Source organism: Octodon degus, unplaced genomic scaffold (assembly GCF_000260255.1).
Source record: "Octodon degus isolate 3935 unplaced genomic scaffold, OctDeg1.0 scaffold00003, whole genome shotgun sequence".
NCBI classification, from domain to species: Eukaryota; Metazoa; Chordata; class Mammalia; order Rodentia; family Octodontidae; genus Octodon; species Octodon degus.
The window spans coordinates 11338669-11350365 of record NW_004524579.1 but is presented as its reverse complement, the minus strand read 5'-3'; the positions used below and the strand labels follow the sequence as shown (position 1 = coordinate 11350365).

The 11697-nt window shown below is 43.7% G+C and overlaps 1 protein-coding gene and 1 pseudogene across 1 annotated transcript in view; one reads left to right on the top strand and one right to left on the bottom strand.

The window, feature by feature from the left end:
- Positions 1-1323: 1323 nt before the first annotated feature.
- On the bottom strand, positions 1324-3132 carry LOC101583297 (annotated as a pseudogene).
- An 865-nt stretch (positions 3133-3997) lies between these two features.
- Positions 3998-11697, top strand: part of Znf396 (zinc finger protein 396) — a 22829-nt gene continuing 15129 nt past the window's right edge. The window contains exons 1-4 of the mRNA XM_023714301.1: positions 3998-4068; positions 6403-6904; positions 7169-7313; positions 10181-10928. Of these exons, the coding sequence (XP_023570069.1) occupies positions 6485-6904; positions 7169-7313; positions 10181-10635 (1020 nt within the window). The 5' untranslated portion in view covers positions 3998-4068; positions 6403-6484 and the 3' untranslated portion in view covers positions 10636-10928. The remainder of the gene's footprint in view (positions 4069-6402; positions 6905-7168; positions 7314-10180; positions 10929-11697) is intronic.

Sequence of the window (11697 nt, the reverse complement as noted above, 5' to 3'; positions counted from 1 at the left end):
GTGAATTTATATTTGTGTACAAGAATGCTATTGAGTTTTGAATGTTGACTTTATATTCTGTTATTCTACAAATTTAGTTATTAAATCTATCTTATTAATTCCTGCTGTGAGGCTGAACTTTATTATTAAATTTATTTATTTTTTATTTTTTTATTTTTTGTGGAACCAGGGATTGAACTCAGGCCCTTATGCTTGTCAGGCATGTGCTTATTCTACTGAGCCATCTCCTCGGCTCCCATTAAATTTAATTTGGTTATTAAATTAAATTTGGTAGAGCTTTGGGAGTATTATATGTAGAGTATCAGGTCAACCACAAATAAAGACAATTTAATTTCTTTTTTTTTCAATTTAATTTCTTTTCCAATCCTTGTTCTTGTTATTTTTCTTGTCTAATGGCTCTGGCTACTGTTTCCAGAACTATATTGTTGGGAGCAGCTGAAGTTGGAAATTGGTCATATGTGTGAGGTCAAGACAAAGCCACAGTGCCTAAAGTAGTCAAGCTACCTCAGTCTTGAGAAAAGTATCCTGCCTGATCAATCTCAGTCAATAGTTGCTAGGCAACCTTGTGTCTCATGGTACTAACTTTGGCTGAGTATAAATAAATGCCCCTACTATTGTTGTTCAGGTCCTTTGTCCATCAGGCAAACTGGTCTCTACCTGAACCCAGCTCTTGTCTCTTATCCACCTTTTCCTTATTATTGCTGCAGTTTCTCCTCAGGGTACTCTGTGAGACCAGTGAGTCCCTGCACTACATTGAACAAGAGTGATGATGGTGTGCATATGTGTCTTGTTTCTGATTTTAGAATGAAAGCTTTAGTTTTTGACTATTTAGTATGGTGTTGGTTGTCAGTTCATCATAGATAATTTTTTTCAGATTGAGATGAAGACCTTCTATTCCAATTTTTATTTATAATAAATTTTATTTTCATTATTCCATGTAGCATAATTTCAAAGTAGGGTCTGTGCTTCAAGATGAGCAAAAGAACACAGATCTCAAATCTCACCAAGAGTTTTTTCATTGTGTTCTACGCAGGGCATGAGGATTTGGGGGCCCCAGTTTGGGCCCTACACTTTACTGCTTGCGAATTTTAACTACTGATGCAGAAAGAAGAGGTGAACTTGCCATAGAAGAACCAACCATGTAAGGGCAACCACCTCTGAGGGGTTGTGATGCCAGTGACTGGTGCTTTCCCCCACCAAGTTCAGTTTTTTGTTTTAAGTAAAATGCTAATGTATGTAATGTTCTGAATTTCTTTAATACATTAAAAAAGTGGAAGTCTATAGATCTTTAAGTCTTTATGAGTTCAAGCTGGGACATGAGCACTATGAATGTGGTCTGTTCAGCACATTCAGTCCAATTTTAGCAACCATCAGCAAAGTGGCTCCTGCCATTAAACCTGCAGGCATAAATTTTCCAGAGTGGTAGACTCTCATTCCCAAAATGCCAGCTAAAGTCCCGGATGTAACTAGGAAAATTCAAATGTTATTAGGGTCCTGAGACAACTGGCAATCACTCAGGCTGGCTAAGCTCCCAAAGAGGAGCCCGGCTGCTTTTGCATAGCCAATGATCCCACTGGTAGCAACTAGTGTGGTGTAGCCATAGTCAAAATAAGGTAAAGGCACTAGTGAACCGAGCAGACTCTGCCTTGTTCTCTGTGTTCAGACAGAAGACCACACCAGACCTACACCCCAGGTTCCAGAGCAGGGCTCCAAAAGTCTGTGGACAGGAGCCAGGACCATGCTCCAGAACAACGCAAACTATTCCAATTTTCTATAGTGTTTTTTTTGTTTTTGTTTGTTTGTTTAAATCATGAATAGGTACTGGATTTTGTTGAGTGCTTTCTCTGCATCTATTGACCATGTGTTTCTTGTCCTTGGTTCTGTTAATATGGTGTACTGCACTTACTGACATGTAGTATGTTGTATTTGTTGATTTGCATTCCTGCATCTCTGGGATAAATCTTACTTGGTCATGATATTTTAATACTAGGTATAGAACTCAGGACCTTGCATTTGACATGTAGGCGCTTATCCAGCTGAGCTATCTCCCCACCCCTTATAATTTTATCGATAATTTGCTCCATTCTGTTTGCCAGGATCTTATTGAAGATTTTTGCATCAATGTTTATTACAAAGATTCGCCTGTAGTTCTCTTTTTTGGTTGAATCCTTCTGTGGTTTTGGGGCCAGGGTAATGCTTGCTTCCAGGAATCAGTTTGAGAATATTGCTTCTTAAAGAGTTTGACAAGTACTGGCATTAGATCTCTGCAGTTCTTGTAGAACTTAGCAATGAAACATCAGACCTGAGCTTTACTGGTAGATTTTTTTTTTTTTTTTTAATTTTAAGGAAGGGTCTACAGATTGTTCAGAGTCTCATTACTAGATTGGACTGGTAGTGATGTGCCTGTTTACAGTCTCGAAAGAGCTGGGATTACAGGTGCGCGCCACCATGCCCAGTCTCAATTGTCCTCTCAGCGCTCCACAGCGGCAGGGCCAGCAAGGCAGGCCCAGGAATCAAATCCCCAGCCCCTGAGCCTGCTTGTGGGCACTTTAATCCGCTGAGCTATTTGGCAGGCCCTTTTTATTGGTAAATTTTAAATTACCTCTTCAATTTCATTGGCAGATATTAAGCTATTAGAATTTTTATACCTTTTTAGTGCTGGCCAGATAGCTCAGGGGATTAAAGCTCTTCCTTAGGCAGACGCAGTGAATGGGTGTTCAATCCCCTACACAGCGACTGAGACTAGGCATGATGGCTCTGGCCTGTAATGCCAGTATTATAGGTAACCAGATTAGATAGAAATATTGATAGGCAGTCAGACAGGGCAGGGCCCTTGAAGGAGACAGCACAAAAGACAAGTTATCTTGCAACTGTAGGAGGGACGGATGCTCCTGCTGTGAGCCAGACCTAAAAGACCTAAAGGCCAAACAAATGCTAAAAGAGTAGCATCAGGGATTGATATTCTAAATAGGTATCGATCACCTAAAAAGACCCAAGTGAGTCACTAGCCCAGCCCCCAACAGGAAGAGACCCTGTCCCCTATTCATGCCCGCTTCCCCATTTAGCCCTGGGTGTAATCAACCTTACCTGAGCAATGGTGCTTGCAATCCCATTGGTTGACCGTAGTTTCATCCCACCCCACATCTACCTAAGTGAGACCCCTTCCTCTCTACCTTAACCCCACATGGTTTTGCACTATAAAAGTCCCTGGAAGAGACAGCTTCCAGGGGAACTACCCGTTCGGGCCTCCCTCCTGTCCCTCTCTTGTACAGGAGCTTTCTTTCTCTCAATAAATATATTCTGCTCATAACCTCCGTTTGTTCCTAAAATTCATTCTTCGGTTTTAGAGAACACGAACTGGTGCAAGTCAGGTCCAGAGATCATTTTTTCTCTATGTCATTTGGAGGTTCCCTATATCATTTGGAGGTCACCCACCCGAGACCAGTTTTTCCTCCCTGTATCACCAGCACTTGGGAAGCTGAAAACAGAAGGATCACAGAGTCCGACCTATGTAGTGAGACCCTGTAGACCCTGTACTAAACACATAACATTTTTAAAAAAGAATGCCTTTTTATGCCTTCTTAATTCAGCTTGGTAATGCATGTGTATTTAGGAATCTGTTCATTTCTTCTGAGTTTTCCATCTTATTAGAGTACAAGTTCTCAAAGTAAGTGATTTTTAAGACAAGGTCTCACAGTTTTGTTTTGTTGTTGTTGGCAGAACCAGGGATTGAACTCAGGCCCTTGCCCTTGCACTTGCCAGGGAAGTGCTTATTCTACTGAGCCATCTCCCTGGCCCCAAGGGCTTGCATTTTCGAGGAGTATTTGACCCGGCTCACCCTTCAGCAGGTGTCCCACCCAAAAGAGCTATCTTCTGCCCCTTCCCTCCAAGCTCCTCTCCTTCCCAAGCTGCTCAGCCAGAAGCTAGAGGCCAGCGCAGCTCGTCTCCATGACAACCACCCAGCATCCGGTCCCCGCCCTCGCCGGGCAGGGGGGACCGGAAGCTTCCCAGAAGCACGCTCCTCGCTGGGTTTCTCCCGACGCCACCCCAGTGCTTCCCTGCCGGGAGGTGAGAGCTGAAGCCTGGCCAGGTCCTCAGACCCGGTGCAGAAGCGGCCGTCACGAGTGGGCATGTGGGGGGAGGGACCTGGGCGCAGCCCCTCGGCTCTGCTAGCCTGCTGTTGCCGGGTCTGCCCGTCCGCCTGCCTGGCCTTCCCTGTGCGCCCCAAGTGCCCTGGGCGGCCGCAGGCAGCGCATCAGAGCAGGCGTTAGCGAGAGTCGCAAAGGCAACCCCCGCCTCGGGAGCCCAGCTCCTTTTAGGTCACCGAGTGCTGCCGGTGGATTGTTGCGTTGAGAACCTTTGTAGAGACGGCACAGTCTTCCCCGGGTGCTGAAGTGCCGAGTGTTCCGAGCCTCGAGTTTGATGCTCCAAAATCTTGGCGCCAACCCTGCCTACCTCTCGGCTCCCTTCCCTCATACTCTGTTCCTGTCCAGCTCAGCTGGAGGTGCTGCTGCAGGAACCTTCTTCCTCTGCCCCCACACCCCGGCCAGAGGGCAGGAGTCGCCTCGCAGGACCACACTGCACGCTGCCCCTTTGTCTTTGAGCACAGAACCCGCCTCAGCTAGTTTGTGACTGGTTCCTCATCTGCTCTATGGGGAATAACCTCCTGGGGCTTTTATGAGGATACAAATGAACTTGATTTATTAAGGCGCATAGAACAGTGCTTGCCATGTAGTAAATCTCTGTGTGCACTGCTAGGATTCGTGTTATACCACAAAGCTGTAATGTTGTGTGGTTTATTGGCGATGAAGCTGCAGGCTTTACCCAGATCACTGCTGTGTCTGATGCCTAGAACAGTAGTTGATGTAGTGGGGAAATCAAACAGCAGGATACATAGAAAGGGAAAATAGAGGCACATGGAGGATTTTTTAATTAGTCGTTGCTGACAGTGTTCCCCAAATCACTGTCCATTTTTAAATGTTATTAGTTACTGTGGATTCTTTCTTTTTTTGTAGATTCTTACACTAAAATGGTATAAAGAAAATGGACTTCTCCCCCTTCTTGTTAGCAAACTAGTAATACTTGCACATACCATTGTGAACTGATAGTCTTGTTTTGCCATTTATTGCTAATAGAGAACAGGACAGAATTGAAAGAAATAATCTCAAAAGAGAAAAATAGTATATTCATGAAGGTGTGCTTCACAGTGTTATTTGTAGTAATGATGATAGTATACAAGCAAAATATTCTAAAAGAAAGTTAAGTAAACAATATAGACATTACAAATGGAAGTAGAAGTGACTATCAAAAGTGAGAATACAGGGGCTGGCGAGATAGCTCAGTGGACTAAAGTGCCTGCGTAGGCAAGCGCAGGGGCCGCACTTAGCTCCCCGGAACCACATACCGGTGCTGTGCTATCCCCGCTCCCAGGTCGGGCTGAGTCAGCTACTGTCCAGGTGTGGTGTCACATGTCTGCAATCCCAGTGCTGGGGAGGCTGAAAGCAGGAGGGTCACCTCTAGTCTCGGCTGTGTAGTGAGACTCTGCAACAACCAAATACATTTAAAAAAAAAAAGTGAGAATACATTGAGATGCAGGAATCTGCAATTGTTTTTTTCTTTTGAATGTTTTCTTTAATGCCAAAATAATAATTAACAAAGTTGGAAAAAACCTATGCAGAAGTCCTTTTCTCATGAAATTTCAGTTTCTCTGAGCTATTTGCAGCAGACTAGATAAAACTGATTGGCTTTTTTTTTTTTTTTTTTTCCGGAACCGGGGATTGAACTCAGGCCCTTGCGCTTGCCAGGGAAGCTGATTGGCTCCTTGAACCTGCTCCAGAGCCAGCTTTTCTTGGGCTTCTCTTATTCCTGTTATCTGGGAGTTCTTTTGCAATTCTGCCTGATCTCCTATTATAAAATTTAGTCTCATGGACATAAATTTCAGAATAAAGTGGAAATTACTTTTTTTTTCTTTTTTTTCTTTTTTTTTTAGGGAAGGGTCTACAGGGTGATCAGGGTCTATCAGGATCTCACTACTAGATCGGACTCGTAGTGATCCGCCTGTTTATAACCTCCCAAGAGCTGGGATGACAGGCGTGTGCCACCATGCCCAGTCTCAATTGCCATCTCAGCGTGCCCTGGGGGTGGGGATCAAACCCCCGGCCTCTGCACCTGCTTGCAGGCACTTTAATCCACTGCGCTATTTGGCTGCCCCTAAAGTGGGAATTACTCATGCTTATGAATTAATAAGTCTTAGTTCTTTGGTTCTCTTAAAGAAATACTCTTTAAAACCATGGTTTATATTAAGATTAAGGTGAGTACTTCTGTACAGCCTTATGTTTTAGTATTGGTTGGTTTACCCTAAGAAGCCTTTGTCGTTCATCTTGTTCCTTCTGGTTTTCTCAGTCTTATTTGAGGAGTACCCATAAGAAGAGCTCCATCGCCTCAAGGATTAAAGCCCCGCTGTCCTGACATACTGCCAGTCAAAATGTCTACACAACTGAGAGAGACTTCAGCTGGCCCTCCACAAAGTCCAGAGGAGCCCGGCAGGCTTCTGGTAGTGAAGGTGGAGGAGGAAGGTCAGGCCTGTGATCCAGACTCCCGTCTCCACTGGAGCAGCTGCTACAGCCTGGAGACCTGCCGCCAGCGTTTCAGGCAGTTTGGTTACTCAGACTCTGCTGGGCCCCGGGAAGCGCTGAGACAACTCCAGGAGCTTTGCCATCAGTGGCTGAGGCCAGAGGTGCACACCAAGGAGCAGATCCTGGAGCTGCTGGTGTTGGAGCAGTTCCTGGCCATCCTGCCCGAGGAGCTGCAGGCCTGGGTGCAGAGACAGCCGCCAGAAAATGGAGAGCAAGCTGTGACTCTGCTGGAGGAGCTCGAGAGAGGAGTTGACCAGCCAGATGCACAGGTAAGAAGGGGACCCATGGGAAATGACCGCAGCACATCATGGAGAGGGGAGCTATGGAATCCTTCTGCTCAGGACAACCAGAGGTGCATGCTGGTGAATGCACTCTTGGGTGTCCCGGGAAACAGGTCACAGCTCTGCTTTGCTCCTCTTTTTTCCTGAGCCCTGGATATTTTGTTATTTTGATATTTAATATCTCTGTTATTTTAGTCTCAAGTCCCTACCTGATGCCCTTCTCTGGCCAAGGTTATACCTAACTATTCCCAGGTCTTTGTTGGAAGAAGAAAGGATGTGATGGCAGAAAAGCATGCACCGTGGGAAATCACTCAGGAATTACCGAGTAGCCGGCTCAAGCCCTTGAAAAAGCAGCTTCAGTGGGCGCCGTGGGAGCTGCAGTCCATAAGACAACATGGTGAGATGCAGGGCTTAGCTGCTGGTGGCAAGTGAAGAGGCCCCGTATGCCCTGCACATCTTGGCTGCTTTAGGAGGTCTCATGTCTCTCTTCTGTCTCACCCTCATCTGTTTTACTGAGAGGAAAATACAGCTCTTCTGTCTGAAGCAGAGGGCCAGTCCACAAGGTCTCCAGGCAGCCTCATCCCCACATCTTTCCTTTCAGGCAGCCTCTAAGGTCCTTCTGTGGGACTCCAAGGTGCACAGTCAAGAGACTGCTCATCTGCCTGTAATGTATTATTACTATGGGATCCAGGAGCAGAGTTGCCCATGCCACTGCTAAGATGACTTTGCTCCGTCAGTGTGCTTTGAATGTACTTCTTTTCTCCCTCATGTGCTAAGGTGGCTTCTGTTGCTCTGCATCAGATTTTTACAAAAGTGCTCCAAAATGTCTGGCATAGCAATCTGTCCTTATCAAAAAAAATGTGGAAAAAAACCCAAAGCAATTGGATCGAGCAGGGGACATGGTGATACTATGCAATGATGACATCTGGGCAGAGACACTCCTAGATGATCATCCTTGATAAAATGGGAGCCAGAGATCGAGAGGAAAGCCTTATGTGGAAACCACACACACACACACACACACACACACACACACACACAGCTTCTGTATTCCAGGGCTGGCCAATAAGCTAAGCAAAGTCAGAAAACACAGAAATCTAGAGATGTTCAGAAAAGATTCTCTGTCTCACATGGCAAGTGCCTGCGCCCACAGGCTTGTGCTAAGCACTTAACACCTTCAGTCTAGAAATCATCTTGCTTAAGCATTAGAAGTAGGAGGGATGGAAGGGGAAGGGGGAAAAAATTGAGATATATTATGTACATATATCAGTTTCCTGCAGTGAATTTAGTCATTATATACTGCAAACATGTACTAATAAAAACTTAAAAAAAAAAAAAAATTTAAAAAAGTGGGAGGGAAACTGTCTCTGCCTTACCCTTTTAGAGGCCATCAGTGTCCAGGCCAGGGTATAGACTCCTAGTGCTGGCAAAAGCCATGTTCTACCTGTCAAGAGTTCCCCTGCCCCTGAGACATTTCCTACATTTAGAAAATACATGGAAATGTGAAACAGCCAAAGATTCCAGGATTTTTCAATGCAAAGCAGATAGAACCAAAGTCACATGAGAACCGTTTTATAAGACTAAACATGATTTCTGTGGTTCTGTGTCATGTCTTACCAAGGCTTCTACAAACAACATTGGTCTCGGCACTAGGGACTACTACTGTCAGGATTTTGACAGTAGTGACTAAACATTGATGTCACTTTCGACTCTGAGCTATCAAAACCAAAATCTTTATCATTTATAAAATAACTTCTGTTTAAGCCAGTAATAATAAATGAGCATGCTATATTTATGAAGAAATGCAAGAATTTTAATGGATTTTGTGATGATAATTATACTTAGACCCATTTTTAACTATATTGTAAGGATTTTTTTTTAAAAAATAACTCATGGCGCCCTAGTGTCTCACCCAGTCACTGACGTCTCTTCTCCTCCAACCCACTTTTCTCATGTTATCTTTTTTATTGGATCTTAAGAGGACTCAAAATCACTTCCCATCACTCTCATTTCCTCATTCCCACTTAGGAAATACAGATAAAGGAATCACACTTCGCTCTTGGGGTCAGCTCCAGCCATGACATGTCCTCATTGTGTCCAAAATATAGCTTATTGCGGGGTGATCTTAGACCAGTGCCTTGTAGCAGCTTCCATTAAAATACCACCTAAGGGCTGTCAAGATAGCTCAGCGGACTAAGGCACCTGCTTAGGCAAGTTCAGGCACATGCACGCAGGGACTGAGGTTCATTCCATAGCACCACGTGCCTTGCCAGCCCCACCCCCTGGGTCTGGGCATGGTAACTCACGCCTGTAATCCCAGCGCTGGGGAGGCTGAGACAAGAGGATCACTGTGAGTCTGAACTATGTAGCAAGACCCTGTGTCAAAATAAATAAATAAATAAATAAATAATAAAATACCACCTGAGGATCATGGAAGCAGTCCCTTCAGTACATACTCAAAAGTAGTTGACAGTTCTCCTAGAGCTTCAGGTAGCCTGTGTTACAAGCCCTCTACATCAGGTAGATTTAAGTGACCAGGGTCTGTAAGCAGCCATACTCATTTTTTCATAGACTGTAAATACAGTACAAAATAATACAGGAAACTTAGCCATTTAATCAGTGTTATAATTTTCATACAGGAGTAGAGGTTTCTGGTAGAAGGGTACCCTGTACTACTCTTGATCTTTTGAGGTGCCGTTTTTCTAGTTTATAACCCTCCCCTTTTTGGCCTAAATTGTATTTTCTAACTCCATTTTCCATGTTCCTTTTTTGATCTGCAATGTCACCTTATTTATTTGCTTATTATTGATTTATTTATCACTGTTAAGCTCTTTTGCTTATGAGCACTTGTGCTAGATCTTCTTCAGTGCTCATATTTGATTCCTCTCCTTCAGTTTCTATCTGTTCCACTAAATCATTGCTCATCTTTTAGACCTTTTTTTCATCTTCCAGCCTTTCCCTGGTCTCTGATGTATCTTCTTTTTCTGCTTACTCTCCACTCAACTTTTTCAGTAGTGCTTTGCATCTTCAGAGTTGGCTGCCCCCTCAGTATATAAGCGCTTCTCTTTTCCTCATGATGTTATCAACACTTTGTCTTATCTTCACCCTCTGTATTGTGATGTTTTATATATATCTTTAGATAGATAGATAGATAGATAGATAGATAGATAGATAGATAGATAGCTATTTGGGTCATTCTAGTTCACTTTTTTTCTGAACAGAGAACTGGGGACATTGCTTTTCTTTTTCTGTCTTTTATTTCAGATGAAGACACTACAATGATAAATATGAATTCTGCTTCAAGACAAAAAACCTCCTTGGATGCAGAACTGCATCATGATGTTTCTAATCCCTTTCTTATGAAAGCCTCCCAGCATCTCACATCTCAAGGAGCCTGGGAACAACATGGCAGTTTCTCAAGAGGACAGGCAAACCCTTCTCAAAAAAAGCAACATAAGTGTGATCAGTGTGGCAAAATCTTTAGTCAGAGCTCTGCCCTTATTTTACATCTGCGAATTCATAGTGGAGAGAAGCCTTATACCTGTGACGAGTGTGCAAAGGCTTTCAGCCGAAGTGCAATTCTGATTCAGCATCAGAGAACCCACACTGGAGAGAAACCCTTTAAGTGTCATGACTGTGGGAAAGCCTTTAGTCAAAGTTCAAATCTTTTTAGACATAGGAAAAGACACATTAGAGAAAAAGTCTCATCAGTGTCATGAGGGGACCAAAGCACTGACTTTGAGTTTTGCAGAATAAGAGAAGACAGAAGGCACAAACGCTCCTTTAGTATGAGTCAGTGGTTTTAGTGGACACCCGTTTCCTTTCAAGGATCATCAAAGCCACAGGAGAGAAGGAAGGGTATCTCGTGTCAGCAGTATTTGCTTTTCTGCTTATTGTCGATTCCAATGTTCGAGATTCCAAAGTTTAATTCATACTTTCACCCCTGAGCAGCCTTGCAGAAACATTCTCAGTTGTTTCTTCTGTTTCCATTATTAACTAAAATAATGAGCTAGTATACTCATGACTTTTTTTTAAAAGTATGTATTTTCCCAGTTGAGAAGAAATGTGTGTTACTCAGTATAATAGATATTTTTCTCCATTTCATAACTTGAGAACCAGAATTCTAAGGACTAGAGTAAACCACTCTTTAAAAATTTTCCTATTTTGTCTTTGGTTAGCAGATTCACAAAATATTGAGGAGGCCCCCCCCCCAAAAAAAAAATATATATATATGACAAACTAACTTGAAGTTTCTATAGTCATTGTTAGGAAGTAGTTAAAAGAAAATCACTTAATGTCTTATGAGGGCCGGGGGTGTAGTTCAGTGGCACAACACCTGTCTGGCAAGTGCGAGGCTCTTAGTTCAATTCCTGGTAACAAAAAAAGAATCTTATAAAAGCTCTACACACTGTTGATACTAAGTAATTTCCTGTGCTGTAAAAATTAGTCTTGGGGGCTGGTGAGATGGCTCAAGTGGTCTAACGCACCTACTTAGAACAAGCTTAGCAAAGCACAGGGACCACGGTTCAATCCCCTAGCACCACATGCCAGCCAGCCCCGCCCCCTGGTGGGCTGAGCTGGCCACACACACACACAAATAAATAAATAAAATTTTTAAAAAATTAGTCTTGTTTATAATGTAATTAATAGGGCTGGAGAGATGGCTCAGTGGTCTAAAGCACCTACTTAGAACAAGTTTAGCAAAACATCAGGGACCACGGTTCGATCCCCCAGCACCACATGCCAGCCAGCCCCGCCCCCTGGTGGGCTGAGCTGGCCAC